The sequence below is a fragment of the Canis aureus genome, chromosome 18 (genome assembly GCF_053574225.1).
Source record: "Canis aureus isolate CA01 chromosome 18, VMU_Caureus_v.1.0, whole genome shotgun sequence".
NCBI classification, from domain to species: Eukaryota; Metazoa; Chordata; class Mammalia; order Carnivora; family Canidae; genus Canis; species Canis aureus.
This window is the reverse complement of record NC_135628.1, coordinates 56,591,544-56,608,396: the sequence shown is the minus strand read 5'-3', so window position 1 is coordinate 56,608,396 and position 16,853 is coordinate 56,591,544. Positions and strand designations below refer to the sequence as shown.

The 16,853-nt window shown below is 41.2% G+C and overlaps 1 protein-coding gene across 2 annotated transcripts in view; it reads left to right on the top strand.

Moving 5' to 3' along the window:
• CHCHD3 (coiled-coil-helix-coiled-coil-helix domain containing 3) overlaps window positions 1–13,630 on the top strand; it is a 278,408-nt gene extending 264,778 nt beyond the window's left edge. For both annotated transcript variants that reach the window (XM_077857382.1, XM_077857383.1), the window contains 2 exons: window positions 2,047–2,182; window positions 12,909–13,630. In XM_077857382.1, coding sequence (XP_077713508.1) covers window positions 2,047–2,182; window positions 12,909–12,932 — 160 coding nt within the window. In that variant the 3' untranslated portion in view covers window positions 12,933–13,630. The remainder of the gene's footprint in view (window positions 1–2,046; window positions 2,183–12,908) is intronic.
• Window positions 13,631–16,853: the final 3,223 nt, after the last annotated feature.

Sequence of the window (16,853 nt, the reverse complement as noted above, 5' to 3'; positions counted from 1 at the left end):
GGATTAGGGAAATCCGTGTCCAAAAAAAATTCATAGATGTATAAACTTCGAAATCTTAGAATGGAAACTCCGGGGATTGGATTTAAATCCTGTTCCTAGGTATTTGGCAGAGCAGTAAGGTCATGAATGAAAAAGTAAAAGAAGTAAAATCAATGTTACAAAAAATTTGTGGGATTATTTTTTCCCTGTATGACTACCTTCTTTAGAAGGTAGTAAGAGGGGATCCCTGGGTGGCGCAGCGGTTTGGCGCCTGCCTTTGGCCCAGGGCGCGATCCTGGAGATCCGGGATCGAATCCCACGTCAGGCTCCCGGTGCATGGAGCCTGCTTCTCCCTCTTCCTGTGTCTCTGCCTCTCTCTCTCTCTCTGTGACTATCATAAATAAATAAAATTAAAAAAAAAAAAAAAAAAAAAGAAGGTAGTAAGAGGTAAATTCCCTCAGGGACCAGTAACATGGTTTGCATTTCAGTTTTCTGTACTAGCAAAATCTGTTAGCTTAGTGTATTGAATAAAAGTAAGGAGACAAATCGTCACCCAGGGGATTCCTTATTGATGAGAAATATTCCCCCTGTATTCTCTAGGGTTTTTTTTTTTTTTAGAACCCATTTAATATAAAATAATGCTATTTCAAGATTACTATAGAAATAAAAAATTTAAATTGCAAAAAAAGAACTGATATGAAAGATTGGAAGCCTTTTATACTAAAAACTAATTTGGAAAAAATATAAATTCCTGGATTAAAAGTGATAATATTATGTATTTTTTCTGGGTATGTTTAGTTCTTATAATTCAAGTTCCTTTACCATCTTAAGAATATTTCCTTTTCATTGGCATAATTCATTTGGTTGATTTTGTTATCATTTTTCAAGTGTGTATTTTAAGATTTTTGGAGGCATTATGTTTGGTACTGTATATTCACTGAAAGCAAATCTAACTAAAATCTGAGATTTGTAAGTATAATTAGTAAAATTTTAGCCCAGAAAATTTAAAAATGTTTTTTCTCCGCCCATTTGTATTCTTAGCAGTTTATTGCATGACTTCCATAAGAGGTATCCGTATCAATAACTGAGATCACAAAGAAAATAAGACAGTCCTTACTTCTTGGGATTTGCCTTCTAGTAGATATAGGCTAATCAATTACATCAGGCTATGGTGTAGTCATTGTTAAGTGGAAGGTGAAAGAAAGTGGTAGAGGAAGCTTAATACAGGCTCAGTGGGGTCACCAAAAAGGGAGTAGTAGACTCTACGCTGAATGGAGAGCTAATGAAGCTGTCTAAAGAAGGTGACACTTCAATACTTAACTCAAGTATTGAAAGACAAGTAATTATTTTCTGGATATATAGGAATGAGTGCGAGTGTGGGTGCAGAGCATGTCCAAGATCAAGAGCAGCATGAGCAAAGACGTGAAGAAGGGATGTGTTGTATGGATCAAACCCTGAAAGCAGTTTGGTCAAGCTACAGCAATGTGGGGAATGAAACCTAAGAGTAGGTGGAAACCTGATCCAGAAGGACTGCCTGTTGACCTTGCATTTTATGTAGAAAGCGGTAGGGAGAGATTTGGTCTTAGATTTACGTATTAGAAAGAATGTTTTGGAAGGTAAGAGGAGAGGGCAAAAACCAAGACATTAGTTTAGAGGTCATTGCCTGATTCCAGGATAAAAGTGATTATGAATTAATGTAATGACAGTGAATATGGTGAAAGAGGACCAGACCACACATTATCTCGAACTCAGTGACTGACTGGAGTGGGCATGGGTGAGAGAAATTGAGGCTCTTGGGTTTCTGATTTGGTAGACTGGGCTAAAGATTATTGGCACCATTCACCTGGTTTAGGTATAGGCTTGGTTGGGAGTGTTACAGTGTCCGGATAGGCTCATGGTGGTATCACTGGTATCAACTATTGGAACTAATTTCATAGAAATCATTTTTAGAAATGTTTTTTCTATGCTTGAAACATTTATATCATATTTAATGTTTTATATACTCTTTAGCCTTGATCTTCATTCTGATTGAAGACCATTTGTCTCACTCACCTGTTTTTGTTTCAGGCGGTATGAGTTTCATCCTGTCTGTGCTGATCTGCAGGCCAAAATTCTCCAGTGTTACCGACAGAACACCCAGCAGACCCTCAGCTGCTCTGCTCTGGCCAACCAGTACATGCACTGTGTCAATCAGGCCAAACAGGTGGGTGTGAGCCAAGTTCATTGAGGCACCAGAAGGAAGCAAGCCCAGCATCATGGGCACTGATAAGGACTGAATAGGCTAATGTGTATGGAAGAGCTTTGTAAACCAAACTAGTCATCACCATCAAGAATTGCCATAACAACTAACTAACAAGATTCGTTAGTAATCGACTTCCATCCAGGTGGTTGGGAGAAAAGTCTACATTCTCCTTGTGTTTAACTCATTTCATTTACTTGCAGGAAAGAAAAAGATTCTTACTAAAACAATACTTTTCCCGGTTGTTTTGAACTTTTGTCTTTTATGATAATTGTGTCTCAAGGTCTCAAGGTTATTTATTCATGAGAGACACACACAGAGAGAGAGAAGCAGGCTCCATGCAGGGAGCCCGATGTGGGACTCGATCCTGGGACTCTAGGATCACGCCCTGGGCCGAAGGCAGGCGCTCAACCACTGAGCCATCCAGGCGTCCTGAAGCTCATTCTTTATAATCTTTTCCTGTATATTAATGGAGAAGAGCTGAAGAGATGGTTGGGATTGTGGGTGTGTTCTCTAATTCATGTGCTTTAGAAAGCTAATGATAAACCCTGACGCAAATTTTCAATTCTGGCAGATCACCTAATTGCCCATCATTTAACTGATTTAGCAGTTGGATATAGGTTGTTCTGACAGAAATTGTCGGAAACCTTGATTCCTTCTGCTGACAAACTCCCCAGAGTTGGCCTTCTGACCCAACTAAATGTAGTGTTTGAGTAACACAGCATGGCTTTCTGTAGTCTAATTTGCTGTAGTTTTAATAAAACCACTTAGTGTAAATTTCTAACACTATAAATTTCTGATATTTGTGGGAGGGTTGGTATTGTCTGGGTAGCTGGAAAGTAACATCAACACTAGTAGAAAAAAATATATAACCAAGATTTATTAAAAAAAAAAAAAAAAAAAGCCTGTATTTTCTTTAAAAGCCTACTGGCTTGAGGCTTTCTTCTGTTTCTTGCTTGTAGCTCCAACTGTGTAACTCCTACTAGCATGCCAGTGATTCTTTTCTTTAAAGGTCTTTGGTAGAAGTAATGTTGCTCATGTTAAGTTAGTACATTTTATTTGTCAAAGACAACCTCTGATATGTTCTTAACAAGCCCCAATCTTTAGTACTAACTGAAGCCCCTGGGACCTGCAAGCTGATTCATGGATTTTTCTAACTTAATATTAGTGCCATATTGGGGTGGAGGTAGTAGTCAGTGCAAAGAATGGCTGTGACAACGTGTATGTTTCTATGCTGGTATCTAACATGCCTATTTGCACAGTGTGATATGTAACATTACTGAAGTGGCAACTGCAAGGGTGCATGGAGTTTTGACTCCACCCTGTCTATCTGGGTTGTGTTGAATTGTCTGCATCTAGTGCCATGCGATCAATGGGATATATTTATACAATAAAACACAAGTTACTCTGTGACAACATCAAATATGCCACACAGTGCAGTGGGGAGTTCAAATTGGGCAGATCTGGGTATGCACTGAAGTTTTGTCTTTTACTAACTCTGTGACCTCGGGCATTGATTTTTCTTGTCTGTGAATTGAGGTGATGTTATCCCCAGTGTCATGGGGATTACATTTATATAAAGTATTTGGTACATCTTAATTCTTCCTTCTTTTCCTCAGCTGTGTTATTTCATGTTGAAACCACTAAACAGATCATCCTGGAGCACCAGATTATTACTGGTGATTCCAAAATAGGCCCCCTCACCCCCATCTGCAACATAATTTAATGTTCTTTCCAGCAAGTGTGTTTTGAGGTACCTGTTTTCACGACCCTTCTATTCAAATATCAGGGAGTTATAGCACCAGGTAATAATACAAAGATAGCTGTCCACAAAATATTTCTATCCTAAGATGGGCAACATTGTAATAGGCAAGAAAACAAGAAGCAATAATACCTTGTATTTCTATAGTACTTTAGATTTCCAGGTGATTTCACATCCATTCTCTTGCCTGTTTTTATGACAACCTGAGATGTAAATAGAGATGGTTTTATTTTTGCTGTTTTCCAGTTGAGAGAATTGAAACCCAGGGCATTCGTGACAGTCAATGTAACAACGAGACCAAGATATACCCTACCATAAAAACAAAACAAAAAAAAAATTTTTAATGGTGTTTGGTTTTTGTTTTAGATATGAGACGGGATGTCCATGATACAGAATATAGAATATATACATAATACAGAAATAAGGCGATGAGAGAAAATGTCAACGATGATCATGAAGTGTAGAGAAAAACATGAAAATACATGAATATCAAATTAAGTCATAGTAGAGACTGAAGGTCACAAATAGGGAGGTGGGATTACTAAGGCCACGCAGAAAGGTACCCTATTTTAAGACCACACCAAGATGCCCACAGGGGGTTGAGAGCATCATTTCTGCTGGAGGTCCCCAACTTTTCTTCTAAAGCCCGTTTCCAGTTTTCTCAAGTTGGCCTAACCTTGTGACCCCCAACTCTGCCCATTGTTATTAGAAGGAGCCTCAGCAGTATAGTAGTCCTGAGCATCAGTTGTAGTGGATCCTGACCAGTCAGTTCCCCTTTCTTGTGTTCCCTTGTTAAACCCAAAGAACCACCTAGACATGCTAATGTGGAAAATGGTCAACATGACAGCAACCCATTAGGTGTACTGTCATTTCCGGTATACTGCAAGAGTTTTCCCCTTGGAAGAACTCCAAGAACCAAATCCACTCCACTTTTAAATGACTCATAAGATTGGGCTTTCACTGGTTCCCTTGAGACACTGTACTGTAGACTAATAGATTTTACTGATTGGAAAATTTCCGGATATTCCTGTCTTCATCCATTTACTCACATCAATCTTTCTTCAGCTATTCTTAAACAATTCTTCATGGGTTGAGACATTGAGACTGTTACTTCCAGTATATTAAGTTATGTGTTCTTCATCAGGATAAAGAGATAATAAATTGCTGTAATTATTATTTCTAAGACGTAAAAGCTACTGGCTAGCTGTATGAGGTACAGCTTTTAAAAATGTAGGAAGACATCAATTGATAGACTGTTATTTCTCATATCTGCCTAGCTTCATAGCTCTCTATAAACAGATTAAATTACCTGTTCTTGCCACTATAACCTGATTTCTGTTCAATCTTGATTCACCTACCTTACAGGAGACTACAGAAGGTGGGAGAGAAATGGGAAGCTGGTGGTATTTTCCACCAGTGGACCAAAATGTACCCAAGTTCTTTTTATCAAAAGGTGGGAGGGAGGATAGTAAAGGGACCTCTCTCAGATCTACATTGCTCTGTTCCCTGGACACCCCACTGTCCTGATATTTTCTGGCAACATCTGGCTGCTTGGGGTGTAGCCTTCTTAGGGGGCATTTCAAAGCATTCCAACTCTTGTCCCGGCCCTGCTGCTGACAGAATGGTACAGAAGTTGGCCGGACTCTGAGCAAACATAACATGTTCCCTGGAAGGTAGAGTTCATGGGAAATACTGTAGCTGACATTCTAATCTAGCCATGGTGACCTGGGCTTCAGTTTTCTCTTTGCCAAATTATGGGTTTGAACTAGGTGATTCATGAGGTCCTTCCAGCCGTGATGCTGTGGGACTCATTCTACTTCCATTCAGGAGAGCAAGTTTTCTTTCTTTTTTTTTTTTTTTTTTAAGGTTTTATTTATTCATGAGGGATACAGAGAGAGAGATTACAGGCAGAGGGAGAAACCGGCTCCCCATGCGGGACTCGATCCCGGGATCCCGGGATCCCAGGATCACACCCTGAGCCAAAGGCAGATGCTCAAACGCTGAGCCACCCAGGTATCCCAGGAGAGCAAGTTTGTGTGCACAGGAGCACACGTTTATAAGCACATTTCAGGCCAGGACATGTCTGTTTGGTATAGGCAGCACCCCAGCTTTGAGGACCTCCAGCACTAGTACCTCTGCCTTTTAGGTTGTTCTCTCAACATTCAACTTTGCACTTCTGGTTTTCTGCATGTTGCCCAGGCTCCTACGGCTGTATGCCCTTTCCTTGAAGCTGATGCTTCTGACAGCCTCAGGGAAGCCAAAGTGGCGGAATAAACTAGGAGAGGGTAAGAACAGTTTCTCCAAAGGCAATGTACTGAGAAACAGCCCTGTTTGGCAGAAAGTAGCCTGACTGCTAATAAAGTCCATTAGAAAATGTAGGCTGTCTGCCTCTCGTCTGCTCTGGGCTGCCCTGTTCTGCAGTGGCTTTCACCTATCCATTGTGGATCTTGCGTGGCAAGGGAGTGTGGAGACAGAGCAGGACGCCAGATCAGAAGAACTAAGGAAAGCCCAGGACTTAAAACACCAGCCAGACCCAGGAGATTCCAAAGGACAGAGGTCAGTGTGAACCTGGAGTCAGATAAAGGAGGCCACTGAGGAGAAGATAAACTGCCACAGAAGTTTAAATCAACAAGTGGGCAGTGGGTCATTAGCCAAGTAAGCAGCTCAGTTGAAGGAAGGATCAAAATGAGGGCATCTTATAAGCAAGGCAGTGCTCACCTTGGTCCTGTGTTCCCTCCTGGCATCATTGGGGAGGTCAGAAAGTCACCTGGCAGTAGTAGTGAATGAGGCTACATCTTAATATGAAGTTCCTTCAGCCCAATGTGTTAGGGTACTCTGTCCTCTATTTCCAAAATGTAAATGACACCTCCAATCTATGGGTAGCCTCCAAAATAGAAAACCTTAAGATCAGGGCATATGGAGGGATGTACCATGGCAGGAGGTGTCAGCCTTCTTAAGGACATTGTATTTTATCTCCCCCGTGACTTGGGTTTGTGTTGGACCAGGGCTCAAATACTTCCCTCTGTGTGAAGAAGGCCTAAAAACAAAGTAATCGCTGTCACTCTAGAAATAAGGGTTCATGAAAGAAAAACCCAGTGCCAGAGCAAGGTGTATTTTATCATTGTTTTCAGATGAATTATAGAGTGCATCCAAATGATTTAGTAGAGTCATAGGCTTTTAGAGCAAGACAGATTTTAGAGATCATGTGACCTAATCCTGTCTTTTCACCTGGAAAAAAATTGCACTCACAGAGTGTCAGTGACCTATATACAGGGCAGATTCCAGACCAAAATAGCCCACTCCTGATGACCCAGACATCCGAACTCTCAACAAGTAACTGTGTACACGAGTTGGACAAACATAGCTCTAGAGCCCATTGACCTAAACTGAATTAGAGGTCTACGATCTTTCAGAGGCCCTGCTAAGTCTCTGTTTTCTCTCTTTTGGGAGTTGAGGATTGGCCACTCCCTGTCACTGCTTGTCTGGTCTGAGCCATGTGGGAGTTGAGGATTGGCCACTCCCTGTCACTGCTTGTCCGGTCTGAGCCATGTGGTAGATATATGAGCAGACCGACCCTGGAAACTTGTTCCTAGTTCAGCCTCAAGAACAAATTGGAAGAGGTCTTAGAGCGCAGGAGCCCCTTAGAAAGAAGTCAGTCTCCCCTCCCGTTGCCTCCTTTGAAACTGTAGGTAGGTACCCCTGGGTGCAGAGATGCACCTGGTTTGCATGGGCAGGAGGGAAGGAAAGAGGCTCTGAACCAATGTCACATGGTCCCCTGGCTCCAGTAACCCTGCTCCCCTCTCCTGACCCACCACAGGGGCCCCTCTCTTTATGTGCTTGCTTCTTATGTCCACAGATGCCTACTCTTAGGGAACACAAAGATAAATCAAGGTTAGTTTTCTGGGAAGACCCATGGGAGCATGTTTTTATCGTGTTCGAAGGCCTCTTTATCATCATCACCTAATGACATTTATTAATCGCCCAGCTGGGCTGCTCACACTCCAGCTGACACATGGGTGTTCCACAATAGGTGTTCTCATCCTGCAGTGGGGTGGCCCTTTGGAGTTGGAGTCACAACATAGCAAACAGAATCCCAAACTTTACATGTGTTATCCCCAGTCTCTTCTATCATAGGAATGCTTCTCAAAGTAATAGTCTAAGAGTAATAGTCGTTCTACGGCATTTTCTTTCCTTTTTTTTTTAAATTTGGGTTTAATAGAAGAAATATCATGATAATAGACTCCTTTTTCTTAATAGGCGTTTCTTTTCTAGTGCTTATCCTTCAAGAGTTAGAACTGCAATATGTTTGTGTTTTGTCTGTTATTGCGGCAAGTTGTGTAAACAGTTAATTACTCGTAACTTAATTTGAATATTACACAGAGCATTTGTCAGAGAAGGTATGAAACCAGATCCAGGCATTAAGCAGGAAGAATAAAGAATGTCACTGGCTGTTGAGGAGAGAGCAGAGAGTGAGGACACAGGGAGTTATTAGCTAATGAGATTTTCAGGTGGTCAGGAGTAGTGATTGGTGTGCAGGCAAAGCCCATCTCTGCTCCTCACAAATTGAATTTATTGATGACTTTGGCTTCTATCTCACCGTTTCCTCGTGGTGTCTTCACCAACTCCCTCATCATTTACTCCCCACTTTTCATGTCCCTCCTTGGGAAAACCTCAGGTGTACCCAGACACGTTCTCATTTTAGTGCTTCCTCATAAACCCTCCTGCTTCCATACCCCGCTTCATTAGGGCTTTCAAATCTTGGTGAGATGCCAGGGGAGCTCAGAGACAAGCACTCTGAATAGTATCTTAAAAAAAAAAAAAAGTATATTTTTATGCTCTTCATGCTGATTGTTTAGCAATCCAGGGTTGCCATAATTCTTCTTAAATATATTGAGACATCCAGTAGCTGACACATTGCTATGATAGTCAACCCCTTCAAGAAAGCTATAATTCGAAAATCAGTTGATGAGATTACTGTGTAGCAAAAATATTTGAGGAAAACAGTTAAGATCATTTTAATAAATGGAAACGACAGGCAATCTCTGGTCTCCAGAGGCACTGCTCTTGTGTGACGAGTGTGAGCCGCCAGTTGTTCCCTCCTTGGTGGCTGGAATCAGGAAGAGACTTGGGGGCAGAGCAGTATTGGTGCCTGAGCCATTCTCTCCTCTCCGTAATTTACCCTGCTGTTTATAGAAGGAGTTTCTGCAGGCCCGTGTACGTGAATGATGAGCAAATGCAAGGAATTTCTTTCTCCACATTAAGATTAAGTGTTAGCAGTTCCTTAAATGAAGGAAGCAATTTTTTATAACTTGCAAATCTTCTCCCTGATTCTTCGGGGAATTTCCTATGTTAATTTATGCAGTGTTAAATTTATGCAGTGTTGAAATTCAGCCCAACAGCAGCGACTTACAGAGCCCATACAGAGATTGTGGGAGAACCTGTAAGGTGACACTAAGTGACACAGACCTTTTCAAGCCTCAGAATCCCTCCAGCCAGAGTTCCTAAGACCTGGGTTTTGAGCAGGTTTTATTGCATAGTTAGGATATGGTGATAATAGAGTATTTGCCAGTCTATTTTTTTAAAAAATTTCAACTTGACGTTTTATTTATTAACGTCTTTGACCGAAATGAGGAGGTTTTGTATCACCTCTGCCACCCTTTGGTGGCAGCTAGGTGCAGTTTACAACATGTGTATAGCCTGGCCCCAGAGCCTTCCCTCGTTCCTTGTATCTTCAAGGAGCCACCTGTGAATTAGTGGAACTGTTGTGCTATCTTTGAAATTTAGAATTTTAATACATGTAGCAGGCTATTCTGTGAATGTAGTGATTTCTCTGTGTTTTAGATTTGCTCAAAAGTGTTCCATTACTCTTTTTGTTAGACTGGCCCGCTGATCTTCAAACCAGCCAGGGCCAGGCACATAATAGATTCAACTTCCCATTGGTTTGTTGAAGAAAGTAGTGAGTGTGTAACTCCCAAAATGCTAAATGGCATCGCTCTTAAGCTGATAATTTTCTTCAGTAACTAACTAAATGCCTTTAGATGCACTCAGTATAAATCTACTCTATACTGACTTCCATTTTGTATTAACCTAGACTGTTGTGGTGAGGTTGTCTATATATCTGGAATTCATAGTTTCCTGTCCAAATAACTGGACACACAGTTGTCATCTCACACAGATCAAGCCACAAGAGGATAAATGAGATGCTGTGATACTGGGACATTGTCTGGTCTGACTCTTACATCATAGGTGCTCAATTTTTAATTTTTCCAACAAATACAGAGCTTATGTGAATGATGGGTTTGAGAGAAATCGCACATTGTGGTGGTGGTTTTTTTTTTTTTTTTAAATTTAAATTCAATTAATTAACATACAGTGTATTATTAGTTTCAGAGGTAGAGGTCAGTATTCATCAGTCTTGTATACCACCCAGTGCTTATCACATCACGTGCCCTCCTTAATACCCATCACCTAGTTACCACATTCCCCCACCTCCCTGCCCTCCAGCAGCCCTCAGTTTGTTTCCTGTGAGTAAGAGTCTCTTATGGTTTGTCTCACTTTCTGAGTTCATCTTTGTTTTATTTTTTCCTCCCTTCCCCTATGCTCCTTTGTTTTGCTTATTAAATTCTACATATGAATGAGATCATACGATAATTGTCTTTCTCTGATTGATTTATTTCACTGAGCATAATGCCCTCTAGTTCCATCCACATCATTGCAAGTGGAAAGATTTTTTTTTCTTTTTGTTTTTTTTTGTTTTGTTTTGTTTTTTGGTGGCTGAGTAGTGGTCCATTATAAGACAATTCTGCTGAGCAAAGTCTTCTGCTTTATCTGTTTTGTCTTTCCTGTTTTCTCTGGATGCATCTGGCTTTTCTAATTGACTTCCTTCTTGAATGTATTTTGTGACCATTTCTATATGTGTTCTCTCTAAACTAGTTTGCCTACTTTTGGATCTGGTCTTTTGTGCCCTATAGACTTCTTAGCAACTTATAATCATGGCTAAGTCAGGATAATCTACCATCCTGTACTTTTGTGACTAGCACACTGTCTTATTTGTCCTTCCACTCTTTCTGTTCTGCCCTGTTATTTCAATCATTTCTCTTCATCTTCAGTTTTATCTCTAAAGACTGTTAACATCTCTTCTCAAGCAACTTTCCTCTAGACATTTCCATCTGGAATTTCTTACAAACTCCAAATTTAAGTCTTTTTTCTCATTTCCAGGCTGGCTCCTCCCACTGACTTTTCCATTTCTCTTGGTGATGCCATCATCCTCGCTTCCCAGTCACAAGGATCACCATAACTTAGGTCTCACCACTGTTTTTCTATCCATGTCTTTTATGGCTCTATTTCTCATTTCCACCCTGATTCCTGCTCTGCCCCTGCCCTGGTCTTCTTACTTCCAGATTCTCATCTCTTGGATCCATTATGCCAAGGATGTCAGGATAGCCCTCTAAATGACATTTTCCTATTTAAGGACATGTGGTGGATTCCCAGGTTTTTTTCCAGAAGCCAACAGAAAGTAGCTCGGCCAAGCTCTCACTCTGGTGACTCTTTTGACACTCTTTTCTTTGGTACATTCCTAGTGTATACCCTTTTGTCTCGCTAGGCTAGTCTTTTCCTCCACTCTCCATACATACTGGGCATGCTCCTCCCTCCAAATCCTTGCCGCTGCTTCCTTTCCTCACCACCCCCCCAACCTACTCCTGGTCCTTCTTCCTAGATTCTGCAAGACTCAGAGAGATGCTCTGAAAGATCCTATTAGAAGCCTCCTCTGAGCACTCCAGTTCTAGAGAGTTCTCTTCCCCTGAACAAGTTAGAACCACTCCTCTTTTGAATTACTACTTTCCTGGAAAGATACCCAAGAAACTAAGAAATAGGAAAGAGAGAAAAAAATTACTTTTTCCTCTGTATTCTCTGGTTTATCTTAAATTTTATCCTACGTGTATGTATTACTTATTTCAGTAAAATCAATTTTTAGCATATATTTAGCCAGTATATATTTTTAAATAGCTAATTATTACAGTATATTATATCTTAACTTGCGATGGGCATGTGTATTGGTTTCCCCACAGCACCTCACTCAGTGCAGTGATGATCTAGTAGGAGCTCAGTTAAGAGCTGAGTGAATAAATGGCTAGAGTGATGAGGGCTGTAGGGAAGAAGGTGTAAACAGATGAATCACAGACAACCTTGGGCCTGACACAGCCTCCTTCCTCTTCTGCATTATTTTAAAACTAAAGGGGAAAGTATCACTTTTGTCTTTTAAAGATTCCTAAGAATTGAGGCAGTATATCCCCTGCCCTGGCTAAATATAGAGTTTTAATCTGATAGTTGAATTCTTTCTGTGTACCACCCCCTACCCCATTCACAAAAATAAAAAACTAAATAGGATCTAGGGGCCATTTTGGCAATTTGAAAATAGATACTCACCTTTGTAGCTCTGTCCAGCCCAACAAGCTCATGAACATCTGCCTTCTGGCCTAGAATGGGCAGAGGTTTCTGGGAGAGATTCTGCCCTCTTGGAGCCTTTCACGTTTAATCACTACTTCACGCCTCCCCCCACCCCTTTTGCCTTGACAGTAGCTTCACCCCAGTCCCTGTGGCCACCAGAAATACTCCCACGTGTTTCCAAATGCCCCTGGTAGTGAGACAACACACATGTCCACACACCCCTACAATCCATGCCATGTTCACTCTTGAGTCAGCTTAGTATGGTGGGGGGGGGGGGGGTGGAGTCATTTGGAAATTATACATCATTAAACGGTGGTATTCATTAAAGGTAATAGTATTTTGAGACCAAGAAGCATACGCCTTGTTTTATGTGGTTTTGAGTAGATCTTGAAAAGTAATACAAATAGTACTAAACAGTTATTGTCATTTTTTGGGATTCCCTTCTGCTGGTAAAACTCATGTTTTCTATTTCTCTTGCAGAGCATGCTTGAGAAGGGAGGATAAAGTCAACTTTTAGAACAAGCAAAACTCAACGTTAATTCCAGAGGTGGAACATTTTTTTTTCCTAGTAAGAAAGTAACCCATTTAAGGAGAAAACGATTAAAGAGAAGCACCAGAGAGCAGATTCAGCCGAAGCATATCCCAGTTTGATCAACTGCAGTTTGAAAAGCCGAGGCCTAGATCAGGGATCAACAAACAAGGACACACTGCAGTGTCAGTCAGCCCTGTTCGTGACAATTAAAAGAGAAAGCCCTCTCCGCCTTTTTAACTTTCTCTTCAGCTTGCTCTTCTTACCAGGCTCCACAGTTGGGTAAACCCTCACTCCAGCAAAGCTGGGTTTGGGGCTTGGGATGGGGGCTAGGGTCCTTGGAGTGGGGAGGGGAGGGCACTATACCTCCATCTCAGCCCAGAAATGCTGGGTACAATCATCTAGGCTCTGGCATGTTGGTTTTTTCTTTTTCTTTTCTCCCTTGACTATAGAAGAGCTACTTCATTTTAACTTATTATGGTGATCATGTACGTAAGACAAAAAGGAGAGAAAAATGTACCTCTTTTACTGGAATAATGTTTATGATTACAAGTGAAATAAGGCATTTTTTATCAACATAAAGGCAACCTTGGCTTATACAACCTCTTCTCGATTATGAATACTGACATCTTTACTGCACTCACTATCAATAATAAATATATTTTCCAAAGAAGACTGGCATTGCAGCCCGGGGCTCCGTGTATTCCTTTCGTTGGGCTAGATGGTTATGCATATGGGAATTGAGTTGATTTGTATTGCTATTAATTTGCATCTGTGCTGTACCTTTCCTCTAAAAAGCTCCAAAGCACTTTGCAGAGCCTCAGACAGGCAACTCACCTCTCAGCCTGATAGGATTCAGTAAGATCTTTACAAATTGCATGAACCTTCCTGTCTTTGGGATGACTTAGTCACCCTGCCTGGGGCAGAAACTAGATTAGATAAGCTTGGTTGGGAACATCTGACCCTGCAATATTATGTTAAATGTTAAAAAAAACCCAAGCAAAACAAAACAAAAAACCTTGCAGTTTTTGCTCTTTGCAATTTCATTGAAATTTCTTGATTATCATTTATTTTTCTACCAAAGGATTGGTGCTTCAACCCTGGATTTTCGTAAGTTGGAAGTTAGTATTCACACTGCAGCTGAATGGAAAAGTCTTTCTTGGATATTCATGAGAAGAAGATGCCAGTGAGCTGTGATGTCACCTAAATATCTTTTGTCATATGGAAGTTTTTTGTTTTTTTGTTTTTTTGTTTTTTTTTAATGCAGAGAGAGAGAATTTAGCAAAATAATTAAGAATACGGGCTCCGGAATAAGGAGTTTCTGTATTCAGGTTCCGTCTCTGCTTCTTACCAATTTGGGACGAAGTAGTCACCTAACTACACTGACCCTCTGATTCTTCTACTGTAAATAGATGGAAACTTGAAAAACCTGCCATGTAGGCCACCACATACATTCAGTTGGGCTCAGTATATGTTGTTGGTTTGTGTGACTATCAGTTAACTGGTATTTGTGGAGTTGGGGACATGGAAAGACTATCCACAAGCCCGGATTACCTTTTACTTAGAGGAAGTCAGGATGAACTTGTGCTTGGAAATTTCAACCAACCCTGGTAAATGTAAGTGTGACTTCTTAATTCCTCCTGATTCCTGAGTTGGCTCCATTTGAATGGCATCTTCTTGTACCCTCGTGGACACAACTGTAGACCTGATGTTGAGTCTGAGTGACATTGGTGACTCTCCTACCATAATTCCCAAGAGGCTCTGTGATTACTGTTTAATGAAGGGTTTTTGTTTTTAATAGTGCAAAATAAACTGAGCTCACCTAAGTGTGAATGAAGGAAGCAAGGTAACTTGAGCAGCACATTTGGCCACTGTCAGGATGGCATCCAGGTAACTGCCTGGGAGAAATAATAGGTACACAAAAACAAGTGTTTACATGGTGACTTGCTGTAGTGTTTGCAAATCAGCTAACTCACAAATTCCCTCCTATACTGTTTTGTTTTGCAGTTGAGAGCCAAGCACTTGGCACATCCCAGGCTGCCAGTCTTGTCGCTGGCAGAGAAATACAGCACAGAAGAATCAGGCATTTCAAGCTGGTTAGATACATGAGAATGGAAGGGTGATTTGTCAGATATTTAATTTATCATTCTGATAAACGTGATGGGTATGGGGGGAAAGACAGCACTTTGGGGGAAATAAAAGGGTGGGATGATGCTTTTTCTGCACCTTTGGAGACCTCTCTTTCAACTACATCATAGCTCTGTTCAGGACACTGTGGACTTTAGGACAACTTCCTGGGAAAAATGTTGTGATTTATGAGTCTCCTGGGAGTGATCCAATCAGCTTCTCCATGAAGTAGAACAGACCTTGAACCACAAGAGATTAGCTCTTGAAACCAAGAAGAATAAAGCATCCTGAAAGCAGGTCACACTAAGCAAATGTCTGGTGAACTTCTAGAAGACAGCTGGGTCAGACCAGTACAAAGTCTTCTCTTTGAAAAGTCAGTCATTTTTCCAGAAAACTTGCTAACATGTGATGGTTTAAAAAATTACTGGCTAATCATTATTAATAGCAAATATAGACTCCTAAAAGCCAGATGCTTGTGGCCTGCTAGTCAACCAATGAGACACCGTAGCAGCTCTTGAGTTGTATTTTGCTTAGAACTGAACAAGCAGCCAGATGGCCTTAGCTTCTCTGGCTTAGGAGCTGGGAACCTGTGGTTCTTAGCTTGATATCTTTCAGCCCACATGTATAATTGCTTTTGCCAGAAACCCACAGGATCATTCTCTTTCCCTCATTTTGGTGAGCTGTAGGATCTGACCCTTTCAAGATTTAAGAATTAGAGCAGATGAAGAAAATTGAAAGGGTAGCAGTAACTTACTGTGATTCAGACCATGTGAACTGAAAGCTAGGAGTCTGTTTTGAGTTTTAATATTCTTGAACAGGTAATATGAATGAATTATTTGAATGAATGAATTAATAATTCATTTGTTTTCTGTCACTGCTCTGCTCCCCTGCTTCCCCGGGTCTTCATCCATGTCTTTGCTTCTCCCTCTCTGTGTTTCCCATCTGTTTCTCCTCTTCTAGCTTCTTCTGTCCGTTTAAAGTTCTCTTGTGCTACTTGGCCTTCCAGGGCCAGCTCCTGGGAGGTACTATTACAGGGGTGCCGAGGGCATTATCTTGGATACCAGAGTCTTGGACTGTTACTCTTGTTCTGCTGCTCTTGCACTATTGGGGCAAGTCACATCTCAGGTTTCTCACCGTATCTTCTCTTTTGTATGTATATGTTCTATATTTCATGTGATATACTCGCTTGCTCCAGGTTTTTCAACATCAGTATTCCTGGCAGGGCCGCACCACCAACCCGCACCACCCCCAAGCAGAATTGCTTTAGTAAAGTCCTCATCCGAATCAAAGAATCCTCCACTTTTCCTATCAGTTGTCTTGAACCTTCCAAATAGACCCACAGCCTTATTATTATTTTGAAGTAAGCTCATCACCCAATGTGGTACTCCGACTCATGACCCTGAAGATCAGGAGCTGCATGCTCTGAGCCAGCCAGACGCCCCAGACCCACAGCCATGATGATATGGCCTGTATTTAGGGGACAGTCCAGTATTAAACTCAGTTTCAATTCAAAACATACGGTCACCGTATTTATGGCTTTTCAGCTTAGGAAGTTGGAAACTGAAAACTGAAACTCCTAAAGTTCAATCCCCGAAACTCAAACCAAGTCAACCCTAAATGGGAAATAGCTATACCTCAATTTAGTGAAATGCTTCAAACCTCTTGAGGTGAGCGTGACAAGGTGAGGCCTCCATACACTTCCGTTTCCTGCGCAGGAAGGTTTGAGTTCCCTCTCCTGTTTGTTCCCTACATAGTCTCCCCTCTTCTCC